At 40.9% G+C, this 18,888-nt stretch overlaps 4 protein-coding genes across 5 annotated transcripts; 2 read left to right on the top strand and 2 right to left on the bottom strand.

Annotated features, from left to right (window-relative positions):
- Positions 1–3: 3 nt before the first annotated feature.
- grcc10 (gene rich cluster, C10 gene) lies at positions 4–2,205 on the bottom strand. Of its 2 annotated transcripts, XM_084560816.1 has the most exons (4): positions 2,167–2,205; positions 1,678–1,731; positions 1,314–1,490; positions 4–513 (listed from the first exon to the last, which is right to left on the bottom strand). In XM_084560816.1, the coding sequence occupies exons 2-4, from the start codon at positions 1,727–1,729 to the stop codon at positions 374–376; spliced, it is 369 nt and encodes a 122-aa protein (XP_084416942.1). In that variant the 5' UTR covers positions 1,730–1,731; positions 2,167–2,205; the 3' UTR covers positions 4–373. The 2 variants fall into 2 exon arrangements, with proteins under 2 accessions (XP_084416942.1, XP_084416941.1); XM_084560815.1 differs by lacking the exon at positions 2,167–2,205 and having other exon boundaries at positions 1,678–2,118.
- Positions 2,206–2,290: 85 nt separating this feature from the next.
- saysd1 (SAYSVFN motif domain containing 1) lies at positions 2,291–4,690 on the top strand. Its single transcript, XM_084559648.1, has 2 exons — positions 2,291–2,706; positions 3,905–4,690. Exons 1-2 carry the CDS (start codon positions 2,494–2,496, stop codon positions 4,226–4,228), a joined length of 537 nt encoding a protein of 178 aa, XP_084415774.1. The 5' UTR covers positions 2,291–2,493; the 3' UTR covers positions 4,229–4,690.
- Positions 4,691–5,185: 495 nt separating this feature from the next.
- Positions 5,186–11,553, top strand: bpnt1 (bisphosphate nucleotidase 1). Its single transcript, XM_084560094.1, has 9 exons — positions 5,186–5,389; positions 5,852–5,987; positions 6,094–6,198; positions 6,325–6,432; positions 6,577–6,625; positions 7,913–8,004; positions 8,099–8,296; positions 8,658–8,763; positions 9,171–11,553. The coding sequence occupies exons 2-9, from the start codon at positions 5,868–5,870 to the stop codon at positions 9,320–9,322; spliced, it is 930 nt and encodes a 309-aa protein (XP_084416220.1). The 5' UTR covers positions 5,186–5,389; positions 5,852–5,867; the 3' UTR covers positions 9,323–11,553.
- Positions 11,554–11,650: 97 nt separating this feature from the next.
- LOC311499202 (serine/threonine-protein phosphatase PP1-beta catalytic subunit-like) lies at positions 11,651–18,551 on the bottom strand. Its single transcript, XM_084560093.1, has 8 exons — positions 17,349–18,551; positions 15,168–15,299; positions 14,846–15,076; positions 14,076–14,180; positions 13,791–13,862; positions 13,465–13,616; positions 11,971–12,105; positions 11,651–11,883 (listed from the first exon to the last, which is right to left on the bottom strand). Exons 1-8 carry the CDS (start codon positions 17,398–17,400, stop codon positions 11,779–11,781), a joined length of 984 nt encoding a protein of 327 aa, XP_084416219.1. The 5' UTR covers positions 17,401–18,551; the 3' UTR covers positions 11,651–11,778.
- Positions 18,552–18,888: the final 337 nt, after the last annotated feature.

Genomic DNA, 18,888 nt, shown 5'->3' with positions numbered 1-18,888 from the left:
AGATTCAGAGAAAACATTTTAATTTTAATACACAACAAAAAAAAGACATTTGACAGTGTATAAAAATGGTATAAAAGATGGCATTAAAGAAAATGTTTAAGATTCAGTGACGTAAGAAAATGGTCATAGTGTAACATGTAACAAATAAATACTTAATAGTTTTAAAAGCAATCATCAAACAAGGATACTTTAAATGAAACCGTGATAAAGAAATGGTATTAATGTGGTCTTTGTTGGAACGTAATGTGTTAGTGTTTCCACAAAAAAATTTAAAAAAACAAAACAAATGGCACACATGATGCTGGATTTACAGCACGGTCATGAGCATTAAATTAAAGTAACCTCGGAGTCGACAGATGAATTTAAACGAGTCCTACGAAGCTGGAATGGCGCCTCCTATAGGTGGCGTCGACAGCGGCGGCAGGAGGAGAGACTTCAGTTTAACCGACATGGCTGCGATCTCGGGGTCCTGGGTTTCGTACATCTTCACCAGTCTGGCAAATTTAAGGACGCCTGAGAGTGAAGCAGAGCCACGATCAATATGAGGTAGCTAAATGTTTATTACTACAGTACTTGGCGAGTTTGAGGCTGGAAAACTGAAGTACGGATGCCGTGAAAAGTTTTCATGGGTAGATTATATAGTAAACTGTAAAAAAAAAAATCAAGATGTGTTGATAAAAGCACATCCGATTGTTTCAGGCTTCATATCATCTGACACCTGGAATCCTTGTTCTTTTTATTGCTCAAGATAAGTCTTTATGACTGTGTGTGTGTTTGGAGGATGTCTCCTTGGTGCACGGTAGTGTATCATCATATTTCTACAGTTTGGATAGAAAAAAATGGGATTACAAATGTGGATATGGTGAATGTATTCACTTCACTTAGATCAAACAGAGCAGTTAAAAAATTGTGTCATTTATACGTTAAAATAGTCAAACACTAGAATATTTAAAGTTAATATCATGGTATCAACACCCTGTGTCAATATATCACCCAGCAGTAACGAGCAGTACATAAGCTAAGAGTAATAATTGAAGAGTCGCACATTTGACGTACAAAACGTCTAAAGACATTTGCTTGTTTTGTCCGTCAGATATTCTGAAAGAAAATCTATTTTAAAGACTGAAAAATAAGTATTTAAGGAAAGTAAATACATGTAGAGAAGTTACAGTTGCTTTAAGCCTGTATGGGAAAGCATATCTTACACTGGGTGGTTACATCTGTTTAAGGAAAATAATCAGTTTGTTTCGCTTCGTGGACCCAAGGTACATCGGTAAAGTTTTCAGTAAACACCCTAGATCCAGAAAGCTCACCTTCTCCCTCATTGTTGAATCCGTAGGCTTTGATGACCTCTTGTTGAATCTGGGTGGCCACGGGGAGGACCAGCTGCAGCATCTTGCCCATGTCGTTGCAGGCGCTCTCTCTGGCCTCGTCCATCCGTGCAGCGTTCTCTGGCACCGAGAAGGCCTGGATCACCTCGCTCAGTACCACTGCAGGGAAAAAAAAAAAAAACAATGAGTACATCAGCAGACACAAGACAGGAACTGATCAAGAGAGTATGCTCCAAAGATCAGGACCAAACAGAGCTTCTGTAAATTAAAATGCTACCTGTGCAACTTTTGAGTTTGTCAGGGATGTTGTTTAAAAAGTGAACGTGTGCTGATCTAAATGTCTCACCTCTGGTCTGTTCAACAGTCAGGGTGGGCTGCTGTGCTGGAGCTGAGGCCATGTCTGCAGAGAAATGAGAAAAGACTAGTGTACACATGATAGAGGAGGACATATTTAAACTGAATTTAATCCACCCAGTTTAGAGAACTTATGTATATGCTGACAAAACAAATATAGATGTGAAATATATTTCAGCTAAACTTAAAAGCAGAACAACTAGCTGCATCTAAGCTAATGCAAATAAAATGATAAAACCCCTAAATCACAGGATCAGCAAAATAGATGAAAGAACGACACGTAAACATAAATAAGACGCGGCGTCTCTAAATGAGGAACTAGACGCCGTTGCTCGTTTGTCATCGATCGTTTATTATTTTTAATCCTGAAATGTTGAGCTAACGACAGCTTCAGACGGTGGCTATCAACGGCAGCTAAAATACGTATTTACATGAAAGAAACAGCCGCTGTCTATCACAGGATAAAGGTTGGGAAACTCACCGGTGATGAAAACAACCTAGCTAACGCCAGACCTGTGAAAGTGCCAGAAAACGGCACCTTTTGCGACAGTTGCTGTCTTTTTGCGACGCGACGTCCTCCTTTCAGATAGACGTCAACGTAAAAGGTAAACAAACACTTTTGTAAGCTAGTAGCACGGCGACAGCTCCCCAAAATGTGGTGAAAGTGTAGATTAAAGTGAAAGACGGATATGTTTGTTACGTTGGGAATATTACAGCTTTATCTACATTTATTCTGAAGCAGATAGAAGTTTTGAATGAATGTCTTTTTCCACGTACAGCCAGTGACGTTGGTGGAGTTTCAGTATCGATGGAGCAGAAGCTCGCAGAGTTCAGGGCCAGACGACAGGCAGAAAATGTGTTGAAAAGGCGTCAGGATGCTGGTTCACAGTCCGAAAGGCCGACGGTAACAGAGACAGCTGCTCCTCCTGACACAACATTGACAGCATCCATGGATGACAGTCAACAGCCACTGGAGAAGACAGGAAACAACCCAGCTGTGACCCAGAGCTCTCAAAGCACGGTAAGATATCATCCACCTTAGTCTAACTACATGCATGGAGTATAATCTTTGAAATGAGGGAGAAGTTCACAAACTTTGTGATTAAAATCTACAAAGTATTATTTATCTACTATTAATCTACCAGAACTACTGATGAGACTGTAAGCATAATCTGCTATTAAAGTACCAGTAAGAAAGACTTGCATAGGGAGTTTTTCAACAAAATGTAAAAGCAGAAACGAAACACAAAAAGGAGGATTCTCATCTAGCGGCAGATGTTCCTTTATTTACTATAAACGCACTGCTGTACAACCTTTGTTCTTGTTGTGGAATTGATTTCAGAATCATATTTATTGTCTCGTGTGCTCAAACATGCAAGGAATTAGTCTTGGTGTTTGGTGCAGTGAGCACAGTAAGGAATAGGAAGCAATATAAAATACACAAAAACTATGTAAAATGTCTAAATCGGTGACACTGGAATTAAAAAGCTGCTGGGAAAAAATATGCACAGGACACATGAATGAAACCACAGCAGAGTAATCATCTGTTCAACGACTACTTTCACTACTGTCACCGGGTGTCGGATGCACTGGTTTTGCACTATATGCCTTTAAAAAAAACAAATTCAATTGTGTATAAAATGAGTGCCAGGAAGTTTACAAATGATCAGGGTATTGTGTATAACAGATTTGTAGGCTATAGTTGATAAAACATGAGTCTGAAACCCGGCCTGAAACCCCAAGAGCAAGCCTGAAGGTGACGGTGGCAAGAAAAAACTCCCTTTTAACAGGAAGAAACCTTGAGCAGAACCCAGCTCATGTGGAGGGACCCATCTGCCTAAGGTCGGCCGGGTAGAGACGGAAAAGAGAGAGAAGAGAACAGCAGGAGAAACGAGATAAACATACAAATGTCATGATGATGATACAAATACAAGATATAGCTGATGATGTTACATGACAGTTTGAGAATGTTAGTGTAACATATATATGACGTCAGCAGTCACAGATAGGAAGAAACTGTTCTTGTGGCACAGGGTTTCTTTCCCGTCCACCTCATTTAATATACAGTTGTAGCTCTATAGGGATGTTTCTGAAAAAGAGGAATACATTTTGTGTAGCAGGCAGTGTTTTTCTTCTCCTCAGTCCAGCTTGTGAGTCAGTAGATTCATCTCTGATCTCAGATTGAGAACCGCTGACATCCTGTTGTGTCCCCTCTGCAGGACCGTAGAGACTGGCTGCTGGACAACGCACTGGGAAGGTGGTTGTCTTCGAGACAGCTCGTCATCTCAAACCTCTTTTTGCTCAAAGTGCTTCTGTGGCTGGTTCTGCTCGGTTTATTTGTTGAACTGGAGTTTGGCCTGCCCTTCTTTGTCATCTCTCTCTTCTACTGGCTCTACGAAGGACTCCGCAGCCCTGCGCCCCGCCAGCCTGGAGAACTGAGCGCCTATTCTGTCTTCAACCCAGACTGTCAGCCTCTACTGGGCTCCCTCACTGCAGAACAGCTGGAGGGGGAGATGGGTTACAGACCTCTTGCTAACAGATGACATACTTGTGATTTGCACAGTCATATCAAATAATCGTTGATTTCTTTTTTTGTCCATTTGAAACCTTAATATACTGTCATTTCACGTTAAATTATGATTTGTTTATTCCTTTCTGTTTTTTAATAGAATCACAGGTACTGGAAATGACATAATATGGGGGAAGAGGGATATGTCAAATATAGTGTAATCAGCAAGAATGGTGGAGATATCAATATTATACTGTTAAAGATGTTAAAAACTGCCTTTCATTTTGAACATGTTCCCCTAATTTATTCTGCACTAATCAATGTGGGGTGAGGAATTGTACTAAATGGCGAAACGACGACTGATCTTCAGTGGAATATACTAAAATGATCAGCTTTTTTTGTTTGTTTGTTTTTTTAAATGAGGAAAAAATGTTTACTGACAATAAATTTGATTTAAAAGTTGATAAATAATTCTAAACTGTCAAGCAGGAGTCCTTCTTCTCTCAGAGACTTTAAATGAACATTTTTTTCTTACAGAAACCTGTCAGGAAAATAAGTTATGTTTAATTTAATATTCAAGAAATGTTATTGTAAAAGTCACAATGGAAATTTACCAATAAGAAAATAAGAGGAATTCGTATTTTAAGCCTAAATATTACATTTGTTTTTAGTTTGTGGACACATCTGTCAGTCACCTCACCTGCTTTTTATTCACATGTAAACCAGGTGGGCACTAGGACCCATGAGGATGACTTATTCACGGAGACGACTAATTTAATGAACAAAGCAAGATGGTTCACCCCCTCGTGTACTTCCTGTTTGTGTTCCAAAGCCGTTTAACTTGTAAAACTTAATTTAAAATCCACGGGTAAGTTTTCGGAGGAATAAAAGAAAACTACTGTATTCTACCCTTTGTCCTCTTAATGTTAAATGTGTTCCAGTAAGCAAACGTAGCTATAAATTCCGGCATACGCCATGTTGCTAGGTAACAGACTAGCTTCAATAGCCGTGCGTTCGTCTTTACGCCGGTAACTCTCTTGTCAGGGCATTTCTTCTCTTTGTAGGTCTAAGGTCTTTTACTTCCTGCATCTCCCAAATTCAACTTGTCAAACAAGCAGCTAATTAGTCTATGACCAGTAGCCTAACTGTCGTACAGCAAGAAGAAAACGGCGACTTCTTCTCTGTGTTAGCATCTGTAAGTATTCTCCCTCTGTATGGATAAACTTGGACTCGTATGTTTAGTAGCATGCTAGCTTATTTGACTCAGCTGTTAGCATATGCTTGCTTTAGTTACCTAGATAAACTAATTGCTCTTAAATTAAAAAGTCATTCATTTAATTTCTTTATGGTCGACAGGGTTGGATAGTGAGATATGTTAAATAGAGAGAATGTTTGATAAAGATATTTGCATTTCTCATCTCGTAATGGTATGAAAACAAACATTTTTTGTAATTAAAAACTAATCACAGATCTGGATAAGTATAATATGTGCATGATGCGGTGAAGACAAGTCAAATAGTTTGTACATTTAGTGTGTGATGATAATCTTTTCCTCATTATTAAACTCAAACGAGCTTCAGCTCTACACCTTATGCTATTCCCCACCATACCTCCTCATGTTATCTAGTTGCATGAGTTTCACTGCCCTCTGCCTTAGATCAACTCTGTGAGCAATGTCTGGAAGTCCTGCTGTGGTGATGCGGCTCGTGGCCTCTGCCTACACCGTGGCTGAAAAGGCAGGAGCCATTGTGAGGAAAGTCCTTCACAGCGGAGAACTTGGCATTGTGGAAAAGGTGTGAGCCGTCAGCATTTCACACTGAAACGATGTGGAGATTTAATGTATGCAATAATCCAGGAATGTAATAGATTTTGATCCTTCTTGCATTCTTGTCTGCACAGACGGGAGCTAATGATCTGCAGACACTTGCAGACAGACTCGCGCAGCAGAGCATTTGTGCTTCACTGTCCAGAAAGTTCCCTAAAATCACCATCATTGGAGAAGAGGTGAGTCGATGTATGACTCTGACACCACATGCAGGTCAAATGGAGCGGACGCCTCGAAGTTACTCTGGTTTTAACCCTTCGTTGAGGATAAAGACCTAATAATCTGTCTTAATTTTGTGTACGCAGGACCTTCCGGCTGAAGAGATTCAGGAAGATCTCTTTGAGAATGGCCAGTCAGAGGAAATCCTTCAGAAGAGCTGTCCTGCAGAGTACAGCGAGCTGAAAGAAGAAGAGGTACTACTAGATTCCCAACAGTTTCTTTTAGTCTGCCTAATGAATAAGTAGTTTAACATCGGTGCTGTACGGTTGAATCATCGCATAAATGTGTTGTGGTGTTGTTTGGACCATTTACTCAGATCGTTTCTATCTGATTCTCAGCTAGTTGTGTGGGTTGATCCTCTGGATGGCACGAAGGAATATACTGAAGGTAGGCCCTTCCAGTACACTAAAACCTGCGTAGATATACATGTTGTACAAAGTGTATACACCGATCAGCCACAACATTAAAACCACTGACAGGTGAAGTGAATAACATTTAAACCATCTTGTGACAATACAATGTTCTGCTGGGAAACTTTTGGACCTGGCATTCATTCATGTGGATGTTACTTAGACATGTACCACCCACCTAGACCTGACCAGGCACCCCCACCCCATAGCAATGACACTCCTTGATGGCAGCAGCCATCCCCAGCAGGATGCAGCCTGATACAGACACACACACAAAAACGGTTTAGGAAGAACTAAAAAAAAAAAAAATATGAAAAACGGCACAAGGTGTTGACCTGGCCTCCAAATTCACTAGATCCCAAACTGATCAAGTATCTGTGGGATGATCCAGAGAGGACCCTCCCTTCAACCCAAAGACACAGGACACCCTCAGAAGGCCCATGTCCATTCTCTGATGAGGCACAAGGGAGACTTACACAATATTAGGAAGGTGGTCATAATGTTATGCCTGATCAGTGTATGTATAAATATACCGTGGGCATTGTACATGTCTCAGCTGCATCCTAGCACATGTACATATGAATCCATGTTTCTTTCTCTCTGTTGTTCTGCGTGTCTCGTTCCGTTTCTTCCTTCTGTTTCTACACTACTCTGATTTAAAGGCTTGTGGTAATTTTCTTTCTTAATGTGAACTCCCTGCGCCGCCGTGTCACCTTTGAATTTCACCTGCGGGAATCAATAAAGGTACTTGCTTATCTAATATCTTTATTAATGTGAGCTGTGACTTAAACTGCAGTGTCCGAATATATGTTTAAACATCTAAATTATGTTTATATCAACCACCTTTGCAAACGTTATAGCTACCTGGCAGGTCTTTACTAAAATAGTCTTCAATTGAAAGCTTTGTTTTCATTTCTTTTCTTTTTTTTTTAAGTTGGTAACCGACTGCTTTGTGTTTCTCTTGGGCTGCTTCATGGATCACTGTCGCTATCACATCTTTTTCTTCTTCTCTTCTTTGTGTATCTCTTCTCTCCCCCTCTCTCTTTCTGCTGACCCCAGCGTCGGGGTATCTCCACCTCCGAGCTGTGGCCCAGATACCACACAGAGGGTCGCTTCACAGCACAGCTTTCTGTATGGGAGGTCAAATATTGACTCGAGCAGTGTGAAGTGTTCATTATTCCGGCCACACCTGAATAAATGTTAGCTCACAAGTAAAACCGTTTAGAGCCCTCCAGCTAAAACCGTGCTGCTCTCTGACCCCCAGGGCTCCTAGACAACGTGACGGTGCTTATTGGTATTGCACACGGAGGCAGAACTATCGCAGGCGTCATCAACCAGCCGTTCTACAACTACCAGGTACAAAAAAAAAAAAAAAAAAAGTCTGTTTTTAATTTCATTAATTAATTTCAATTAGCCTTCATCTGGCTAATTCTGACCTTTCACCTGTCAGCTTGGCCCCGGAGCAGCTTTAGGGAGAACCTTGTGGGGAATGCCGGGTTTAGGCGCATTCGGCTTCCAGCTCAAGGAGGTTCCAGACGACAGACGAATTGTCACCACCACCCGTTCCCATAGCAACAAGGTGGTGACGGACTGCGTGAACGCCATGGAGCCTCATGAAGTCATAAGAGTGGGTGGAGCTGGGAACAAGGTGAGGTGGATGCACTGGTGGTATTTTTACTTCTCGTCTACAGTCAGCCAGAGGAAGGTTTAGCTCCTGAAGGTTTAGTCAAAGCATGAACTTTGACGCTGAAAGGTTTAGATGCATAAAGTTCTGGTAAAACCCGGCTGAAACGTGACGTCATCTTCATTTGCCATAAATATGTTCAGCAAATAGTGCTGCCGGATTTGACCCACTCTTGAGCATAGAGGCAAGTAAATGCCGCCTATCCTGTCATCGATGTTCTTTTTCCATGCATAGTAACTAATGAATGTTAGTGCAGATTAAATTTATAATAAAATTCAAGTAAAATAGAGACAAAGAGTATTCTGAATACTGAATCTCTCTGCAGATAATCCAGCTGGTGGAGGGGAAAGCTTCTGCTTATGTCTTTGCGAGTCCAGGGTGCAAGAAGTGGGACACTTGTGCTCCTGAAGCTGTCCTGCTTGCAGTTGGAGGTAAAACAATAATAATAATAATAATAATATTGATGCACAATCTACACCGATCAGCCGCAACATTAAAACCTTTAACCGGCGAAGTGAATAATATTTCAGTGCGATGTATAATGTTTTTTCTGGGAAACCTGGGTCCTGGTATTTATGTTGAAGTTACTTTGACGCGAAACCACCACCTGCAGATTAATTGCACCCTCATGGCAACGGAAATGTTGCAGTCCTTGCATCCTGGTGCCCCAGTTAAGCAACATACACGCACCCAGCCATCCACGTTATGTAAAAAAAAAAAACATGATGCATCAAACCAGGCCACCTTCTGACCTTCTGACCCCAACACCCTGCTGCTGCCGTGTTCTGGTCTTTGAATCGGCTTCGCTGAAAATGCTTTCACGCTCTCTCTCATCCAGGCAGACTGACCGACATGCACGGCAACTTGTATCGCTACGACGCCAACGTGAAGCACATGAACTCCGCCGGGGTCCTCGCCACGCTACGCAACCACGAGTACTACGTCAGCAGAGTGCCACAGTCGGTGCTGCAAGCCCTCAAGTCAGACTGAGGTCTGTACGCGTGTCTCTCTGCGGTGTAAAAAAAAAAAAAAAGAAGAAAATAACACTAGATGGGTTTCTAGACGCACATGTACTGTATTTTATACAAATATTTTTAATATCTAATTTCAGCCATTTGTACATTTCCATTTGTGGAACATCAGTTTTGAATACACTGTTTATTCTTGTGCCCGAGACTGAACGTGATGATTACCTTGTTTTGCTGGAGAGAGTGAATTACAGTTTTACCTTTTATACAGATTTAAAGGCAGGTAAACACAGCCCTCCCCTTCAGCGATCTGTCAGAAGCTCGACTCCCCCAATCAGCACACTACCTACAACAGGCACAAACTTTCAGACATTACCAAAAAGAACAAAACGTTACTGACCGTTAGCTTCCTTGTTACCTTACTCCTTTTAGCTCAGGGGTCACATACAGCCCAGTTTGATTCCAAGGGGGCTGGACCATTAACATAATAGCATAATTATCTGTACCCTCTGGCGTACCCCTGCCTTGGCTACAAATCCCTCTTCAGTCACTGGTTGTCAGTAAAACTAATGTCACCCATCTGTCGAGCAGAAACAGAGCAGCCTCCACATCTGTCCTCAGGCCTGGCAACTCCAGGAGTTTTCTGGGCCATCTGTTCGTCTTGATGTTCAGCGTGTCAGCGTTAATGTCCCTCTTCTAACATCAGATGACTCTGAGCTTCTTTTTTTCCCCCCATAAACGGAGCCCGACCCCCCACAGATAAATCTGACAGGTGACAGCAACTTCACAATTGATCCAAAAGAAGCAGGAAGCAGGCTCGACACACTCTTTCCGTTTATTTCACTTGTTTGAAACAAACTCGTACAAATCTCAGAACGTCTCGGCGTACTGTTTCCAGCTCGTAGACCGATTGATTTACAAGGCGAAAGGCGAAATGTTTGAAATCAAGTTACACAGCTTAAAATGTTCAGTATTGAGTTGGAACGTATTCACTGTACTTCAGTCAATAACCACTATGTTTAATAAAACCAATAATGCCAACAACAGACAAAATGCCGTCGTCTGGACTCGATGATTTCTGACCTCTCTACGATGTCATGCAATGACAGGAAGTGTGACGGTGCAGGAAGTCGACATCTACGGCTGTGACCACTATAGAGGAATTAATACACTGATGACTACTTCTCAATCCTGTACTTTTAGTTACTTTATCTACTAAGATGTTCTTCTTCTTCCATTTGTACAGCGTCATCTTTGAACAGTCTACAGACTAAAAGACACAAACTCAGGGTAGTGACAGAGCTGTTTGGTTCTTTTCTGTGCACAAAAAAAAAAAAAAAGTGTATACATTAATGCAGCTCTTGAACAACCACAAATGCTCGTTCAATGGCATGAGGGGTGGATAAGGTACATAGCTTGGTGCTGGTTGGGCTTGAAACACTGATGAGGAGTATGAAGTGCATATAAAGTTACAACATGGGTTAGCTGTGACCCTTGTGTTTGAGTAAAGCAAGATCTTTATTGCACTTAAGTCATCAAAATCCCAGGATTTTATTGATATATCCACGGGAGGTTAAAACATTCTTGAGTCGCAGGGGAAGCCATAGCTGGCATGTGACGTCTTGCTGGGCGATTTGGCATTTTGGGGCATTTGCTTAGTTGCCTTCTTGCAGAGAGTTGGACGAGGAGGTGGATGCTTCATGTCTGCACCCGGCTAGCGTACCTTAGCATAAAGACGGAAGACGAGGAAGTGCACAGTGTGGCTCTGCTCAAGCGAAACAAAATCCACTTGCCAGCACGACTTGTAGCTTGTTTATTTCATACCAAAAAAAAAACAAAAAAACAAAGTGCAACACAACAAACAGCTGCTCTTTGGAGGTTGGCTGGGACCGGCAACTTTGACTATCTGTTAGTCAACGGGTTCTTACTGAGAAAAACTCATTTGTTGTTAGACTTTGTATGAATGAAATAAGATGAAGACCTGGCAGGTGGATTTTGAAAGCAGCAGACTTCCTGTTCCCAGTCTATATGCAAACTACAAATAGGCTTATCCTAAAATCTCAAACGTCTTCTATAGGCAGTGAAATATTTAAGTAAATATATGACTGGGGCTGAAGGTAAGGACAGGAAACATTTGGCCATCTCACACACAAGCGTGCATGCATTAAACAAGGTCACAATGGAAATGTTTAATCTGAAGGCAGGGAAGCAGGTCGTCCATTCCACAACAGGTTGGTGTTAATATTCCTGAAGGGGGCTGAGTAAATACATATCATGGCATTAAAAAATGGGAGGAGAAAAAAAACCCAAAAACACTCATGTTCATAAAAATACCCACAGAACAAGCAGAAAACACTCCGGGCGTTTATTAGTTACATGAGGACAAGCTGACTGAGAGAAGGCTGGAGTGTTTGAGGCAGCCTGCGGGGACGTGGGCCAGAAACCAGCTGGAGGAGCAGGAGAGCCAGGGCCAGCCGCTCACCTCTTTTTAGGAGCCTGAGTGGTACGTGGCGGGGTGACGGGGCGTCCCGTATTCACCCCTCCGTACTGGTACTTTGCTTTTTTTTCTGACGGCTTCAGGATCTGAAAGATAAGACGGCGGGTTTGATGAATACACCGAGAAGCCCGTGGAGCAGATTTAACGTGCCAGTAAGAGACACTGTTCTCTACCTGAAAGGAGCACATGAGCGACTCGTCCACACTCATCATGCCGCCAGCATTGTCAAACTCCCCGCAGTAGTTAGGGGCAGAAAACAGCGTCACCAGCTGTCGCTTTGCAAAGAACTCGTAGCCGTCTTCAACAACCTGGTTAGAGCACAGACGCATGACGACAAACTACATGGCACTAACTTTCATAATCGATAAACCGTTTTAGTAGTTTTTAAGGCAAATTCTAAAAAACTGGTTCAGGCTTTGTAAATGTGAATATTTTCAGGTTTTTTCTGTGATAGTAAACTGAATATATTTATGTTTCGGACTCTTGGTCAAATAAAATCAGCAATTAAACAATTTGTCATATAAGAATACATTTAGAACAACTCCATTTTAAGTAGCTTGATTGTTTTGTGTATGTTATTCAATGAAGCCAAAAGCACACTTGCTGTTACTGTTAACAACTGATTGTTAACAGTATTTTTGTTTCTACATTTTGCAATGAATGTTGAATAAAAGGGTTACGATTTATCTGAATCAATAAATACACTGCCTGGCCAAAAAATCGCCACCAAAACAAAAGGTCACACACTCTAATATTTCGTCGGAGCGCCTTTAGCTCTGATTACTGCACGCATTCGCTGTAACATTGCTTTGATAAGCTTCTGCAACGTCACCAGATTTATTTCCATCCAGTGTTGCATTAGTTTTTCACCAAGATCTTGTATTGATGATGGGAGAGCCTGACCACTGTGCAAAGCCTTCTCCAGCACCTCCCAAAGATTCTCAATGGGGTTAAGGTCTGGACTCTGTGGTGGCCAGTCCATGTGTGAAAATAATGTCTCATGCTCCCTGAACCACTCTTTCACTTTGAGCCCCATGAATCCTGTCATTGTCATCTTGGAGTATGCCCATGAACATCATGGAAGAAAAAACTCCATTGATGGAATAACCTGGTCATTCAGTATATTCAGGTAGTCAGCTGACCTCATTCTTTGGACACATAATGTTGCTGAACCTAGACCTGAGCAACTGCAGCAACCCCAGATCATAGCACTGCCCCCACAGGCTTGTACAGTAGGCACTAGGCATGATGGGTGCATCACTTCATCTGCCTCTCTTCTTACCCTGATGGTTCTCCACTATCCTTCCAGTTTTTAATAATGCGTTGGACAGTTCTTAACTCAATTTTAGTAGTTTCTACAATCTCCTTAGATGTTTTCTCTGCTTGATGCATGCCAGTGATTTGACCCTTCTCAAACAGACTAACACTTTTCCACGACCACAGGATGTATCTTTAAACATGGTTGTTTAAGAAATGAGAAGCTACTCATTGCATCAGTTGGGGTTAAATGACTTGTTGCCAGCTGAAAGATAATCACCCATGCAGTAAATATCCAATAGGAGGCTCATACCTATTTGCTTAGTGAAATCCAGGTGGTGACTTTTTTTTTTTGGCCAGGAAGTGTATTAATTAGTCATTATTTTGAATGTAGCAGCCCGAGTTTTTACCTGATGTGCTCGACAGATGAGGTCCAGATCGTGGCGGTTGAGGAACTTGCTGACCACGTCGGCCCCGAAAGTGAAAGAGACTCCCCGATCGTTCTCCCCCCAGCCCTGGACGTCTTTGTCCGGGTCCGACCACAGCAGGTCACACAGCAAGCCTTGAGCAAAAGAAAAATGAAAAATATCATTAACCCTGCCTCTAGAAAAGAGTTTTGCAAAACATTAAATACTGACATTTTAAGCATAGTTTTCTCAAACGGTGAAGTTATTATACTACTGTTATTATAAGCAGCTGATAAAGATTTTGTCTCCTCAAACACAGGATAACAGACCCGTGTCTGGGACGTCAGTGGGCCTCATAATACGTCGGATTTGTTCCATGGACTGCAGATCAGGTGAGAGTCCTGAGGGAAAAGAAGGTCGTATTAAAAATGTGACATATTTGGGCAAATTCTGTGTGTTCATAAAGACAGATGGGCAGCATCAATAATGTAAAGAAATGAGTCTTAAAATATTACAATTATGAAAATACTTAATATTTGTGATGCTACAAAACAAGTCAATCTTTACATTACGGGGCACACACTAACGCTACATAACGGAGATACTTCACAAACCTCCGTGGCAGCAGAAGATCTTCTCGTCAATAATCGCAGCAATGGGCAGACAGTTAAAACAGTCCGTGAACGTCTTCCAGAGCTTTATGTTGAACCGGCGCTTGCCTGAGAAACAGAAAGAGTAAAAAATGTTTTTAAGACGTCTGAGCATAAAATAATGGATTCAAGATTCAGATATGATCATTTATGCCCATTACAAACGTCACTGTCAAATGTCTTAATCTATTTTCTCATTTTGGGGTGCAAAAATAAGAAGTAAATACTGCACAAATCCAACTTCTCAGTGAGGTAAACAGCTCCTTTTAATGTGCCTTGCTGTTCACAGACTCAAATTCGATCACAGCAGCTCACACAATGATGGAAAAAGCTCAATTATTGCCTGACTTCATTGATATAACAATAGTTTGTTGTGTTGCCATCAAAGTGTTTGATCTGTAGTAAAAGCTTTTTTATAATCGCTGTTACAAGTGAATACTGTTCTCCCCTTCAAGACTGAAATATGTGACACGCCACTCACTAGCAGATAAATTAGCTTGTTGATTTTTTATTTGTTTATAGATTAAGTGTTACCTTGATGAAGTGTTACAAACCCGTTCAGTGTTCAAGACCCTAATGAGATCTCTCCAAAGTTATATACCTCAAAAGCAGCGGATACTAATGTTTGAGAAGCTGCAGCTATCAAAGGTTTGGAAACCTAAAAGTATTGAAATTGCAAAGTATACAGCAGTAGCTTATCAACAACAAACACTGATGTTTTCCAGCCAGCTTACACTCATCATAGAAGCCGTAGATGCGATTGATGGAGGCACACTCGTGGTTCCCCCTGAGCAAGAAGAAGTTTTCTGGGTATTTGATCTTGTATGCGAGCAGCAGGCAGATGGTCTCCAGCGACTGCTTCCCTCTGTCCACGTAATCCCCCAGAAACAAATAGTTGGCCTCTGGAGGGAAGCCTCCGTACTCGAATAGCCTCAGCAAGTCTGTGTACTGTCCATGGATATCACCTGGAATTAAATTTACGTTTTGTTGGTGGCACACGTAAAACGTCACAGTCTTGATAATGAATATAGTATACACAGTAGTGCTGGTTCTCACCACAGATTTTGAGAGGAGCCTCTAGTTCTAGGAGAATCGGCTGACTGAGGAAAATCTCTCTGGACTTGATGCAGAGCCCCCGAACCTCCGCCTCGGACATTTGTACGGTCTTTCCTGGACGACATCCTCGCACTGCAATGCAAAAACAATATATATATCAATACTGTGATATATTATAAAAAAGGGTTTTATCCATATAACCACTTCTTAAATATGTAATTTCAGGGAATGATTTTGATGTAGTATTTACTAAATATACATTACATAATCTGCAAAATGACAGTCATCGTTTAGAGTTACTGTAAGAGATGTCACAACCAAATCATGTGTCTTTCAGGAGTGTGGTTTGCTGCTCTTATTTCACATTACCATCACAGATTAAAGAGAGGACACCACTGTATTGTAGCTGCTAGTCAGTCATGACATTTAATCCAGTCAGCATTGATTGTTATGACCTGGTGAGTGCAGTAATGAACAGCTTGGTGGCTCAGTTGGAGTTTGGCTGCTCACAAATACAGTTTAGACATTTATTTAAGGACAAGTTAAATGCACTCAGGTTTACATTGTGGACAAAACTAAAAAAAATAAATAAATAAATAAAATAAAATAACAGTCAGGTTGTAGCATTTTAAGGATTTACAGAGGGAAAAGATGATTACAGCTTTGTGAACGTGATGTTGTGTTACAATTTGTTAATCCAGTTTTGTCAGTACCAGTCAATACAACATGTCGTATGAGTTCCATAAATATACTGTTTTCTTTACAACAGTGGTCATTTCGCTTCAAACCTTTGGGAGTGACAACAAGAAGATCTAAATAGAATAAGTTCTCTGACCTTTTGTTTACATATTAGTATGTTAAAATCTGGCGGATGCTGGATTCAGTTGGGATAGTTTACGCAAACTTCAGTCTTAATAATTTTTTTTTCTAATTTAGTGGTGAAAAAATAAAATAAAATAAAAAGCAAAATAGTGTGTGGTTTTTACGACGGAGTATTAGGGCCACATTGAGGGGGGAAAAAAATCACAAACTTTGAGAATAAAGTCGTAATTTATGAGAATAAAGTCGTAATTTATGAAAATAAATTCTCGTAAATTACGACTTTATTCTCATAAATTACGACTTTATTCTCGAAGTTTGTGATTTTTTTTTTTCCTCAATGTGGCCCTAATACTCCGTCGTAGGTTTTAATATATGTTTAAGGAAGAAGTAATATACGTTGTCTGACGAATACCACAGTGTAAAATGTACCAAAACAAAATTTTAGTGTAAAAAAAATAAAAACTATTTATAACAAATTACTGGATCGTTACAATTTATCATGTAAAATAGCATATCACTTTAATGTGGGGCTGTTTTTAACTATACTACTTTGTATCTTATTTATTTAAAAATAACACACACATTATGACAAAGTAGCATCTAGTAACCTCTATTAAATGCAGTAGCATACGAAGCACAATGTGTTGTTTCAAAAAATCTAGTGTAGTACAAGTATGAGGTACTCAAGTGAAGTACAAATATCTCGGAATTGTACTTTGGTGCAGTACAATTCTACTAAATTACTGAATAGTCTCAAGAAATAGGCCGGAAGTGTGTGTATTAGATTATTAATCAATTTGAAATGGTTGTGCAGGCTTCAGTGATACCCTCATAGACTGGGTATCCTGGGTGAAGGGGGTGTGTCCGGGGAGGTAACCGTCCTGTTAGCTACCAGCCTTGGCAACGAGAACGGCTAACGTTACTAAGCAACCACAACTTTCCACGGTTCTTTTTTTTTTTTGCCCTGCCTTCTTTAACGAATGAGAGCCGTTAAAACGTCGACTTATGCAGCTCGTTAGCGCAGTAACCTCTCACTGTCAAAACGAGCCGCAAGCTAATCCTTCTTCAACCACTGGTGAATTTACACAGTGTACGAGACAAAACTAGCTAGCGGACATTAGCGAACATGTAGGTCCTACAGTGACATCATTGATTTTAACGCAGCGGTTAGCTTACGGCTTCACGATGGACAGCACATAGCAGAGGATGCAATAAAAAAAAACACACACACACACACAGCAACAGCAGTGTTTTTCTAATATATCGTGAAACTACGTGGCAAACGAGAATCTACAATTTGGTCTTTGTAGCCGCGTTAAGGCGCTAACAGATGGACAAAACGGCGCAATGCTAGCCTACCTTCCAGTAACCGAGAGATGAGGCTGTCAACGTTCAGTTCGCTCTCCGCCATGTTTCTACTGCTCACACACACACACACACACACAGGCGGGTAACCCGGGAAACAGTGGCCCTCAGTGTTGACTTGAAGGCTCTAAAGACGACGAAGCTGGCTGCTGATTCAATTCCTATGTAAATTCAATTCAATGTACCCACAGACACAAAAAAAGTGCAGTAAAATAAACACCTACATGCTGTATTGTATGAGTTCTATCCACTAGTCTGGAGGAAAGGCAGTTACTGAATTCAATATACACCCCTGATCAAAAGTATTCGTGTTTCACGCTGGTGGATCATAACCGTTTTGTAAGTAGAGGTTAAAAATGCAAAAAGAAGAAACTGGAGCAAGAGATAAAAAAGCAAATTATCGTCTATGCCTCTGCGGGACATAGACACCGTAACAACACTCAAACACTAGTGGCACTGTGTCTTCTTTGCCAGTCAGGTTCATTTTTGTTTCTGCTTCACGTTCAACAATGGTGAGTGAAACTTTCGCCGAAAGTTCGCCAAAGACTCCCTAGCCCATAGGGATGAACTTGTTGGATCATATCAGCCGTAGTCATTGCAGGCGATACATAAACTCCTATAGATATCATTTTTATTTAAAAGAACTTTGGAGTTGTCTCAGTTTTATTGCAGCCGATATGTAGTGGCTACTTAATTTACTACGGGTATATGCACCTTAGTTTACTTACCAAGTTTTACCTTCTCACATGGCTCATACAGTAAATGCAACTGTGGTATCCAATTTACCTTTTGAAAATAACTGGTATTTTAAAGGAGGCACGGTATTTTATTCTGACAGAACACAATATTTCTTCCTAGCCAGTACCAGTGTGTAAGATTTAATATGATCTGTTCTCACAGATGGAAAATAGTATTCATAATTGTGTACACACAAGTTAAAAACATAATCACTTGTTCAGCAAGATGTTATCTCGTGCATACAAGATAATGACTTGTTTGCACATGATAACCGCCATGTGTCACAGAACCATGACAGTGTAGCTTTACAGACTACAATAACTAGATATGTTTTCAGACTACAAAAGATTTAAAACATTAACCAGTCACACCATTAAGGTGAAACTTCACAGATAGTCCTGGCTCAGGGAGCAAAGAATACACCACCAAACGCGATCTAAAGCAAATGTCAACACAGGCTGCGGCGCAACAATTCAGTTCAATTTCAATTCAATTTTATTTATATAGTGTCAATAACAATACAAATCGTCTCAAGATGCTTTACAAACCCCAGCCTGAAACCCCCAGAGCAAGCAAGGAAAAAATCCCTTTTAACAGGAAGAAACCTGGAGCAGAACCCAGCTCATATGGAGGGACCCATCTGCCTAAGGCCAGCCGGGTAGAAACAGAAAAGAGAGAGAAGAGAACAGCAGGAGAAACAAGATAAACAACTTGCCATAACTTGCATAACTCGCAAAACATTGTGTTAAAAAAACAAAAACGGCATACTGGTGAAAAGAGGATATTGGGGACAAAT

Source organism: Chelon labrosus (assembly GCF_963514085.1).
Source record: "Chelon labrosus genome assembly, chromosome: 14".
Taxonomy (NCBI): Eukaryota; Metazoa; Chordata; class Actinopteri; order Mugiliformes; family Mugilidae; genus Chelon; species Chelon labrosus.
Note: the sequence above shows the minus strand (reverse complement) of the source record. Positions and strands in the feature narration are given on the sequence as shown.

Bases quoted from the DNA above. Each gene is read 5' to 3' on its own strand.
- saysd1 (XM_084559648.1), top strand. From the start codon at position 2,494: ATGGAGCAGAAGCTCGCAGAGTTCAGGGCCAGACGACAGGCAGAAAAT. The intron at 2,707-3,904 runs GTAAGATATCAT...TCCCCTCTGCAG, and splicing joins CCCAGAGCTCTCAAAGCACG to GACCGTAGAGACTGGCTGCT.
- bpnt1 (XM_084560094.1), top strand. From the start codon at position 5,868: ATGTCTGGAAGTCCTGCTGTGGTGATGCGGCTCGTGGCCTCTGCCTAC. The intron at 6,199-6,324 runs GTGAGTCGATGT...TTGTGTACGCAG, and splicing joins TCACCATCATTGGAGAAGAG to GACCTTCCGGCTGAAGAGAT. The intron at 8,764-9,170 runs GTAAAACAATAA...TCTCTCATCCAG, and splicing joins TGTCCTGCTTGCAGTTGGAG to GCAGACTGACCGACATGCAC.
- LOC311499202 (XM_084560093.1), bottom strand. From the start codon at position 17,400: ATGGCGGAGAGCGAACTGAACGTTGACAGCCTCATCTCTCGGTTACTG. The intron at 15,300-17,348 runs GTAGGCTAGCAT...TTTGCATTGCAG, and splicing joins CATCTCTCGGTTACTGGAAG to TGCGAGGATGTCGTCCAGGA. The intron at 15,077-15,167 runs GTGAGAACCAGC...ATTTAATTCCAG, and splicing joins GGCTCCTCTCAAAATCTGTG to GTGATATCCATGGACAGTAC.
- grcc10 (XM_084560815.1), bottom strand. From the start codon at position 1,780: ATGTCCTCCTCTATCATGTGTACACTAGTCTTTTCTCATTTCTCTGCA. The intron at 1,491-1,677 runs GTGAGACATTTA...TTTTCCCTGCAG, and splicing joins GACTGTTGAACAGACCAGAG to TGGTACTGAGCGAGGTGATC. The intron at 514-1,313 runs GTGAGCTTTCTG...CTTCACTCTCAG, and splicing joins ATTCAACAATGAGGGAGAAG to GCGTCCTTAAATTTGCCAGA.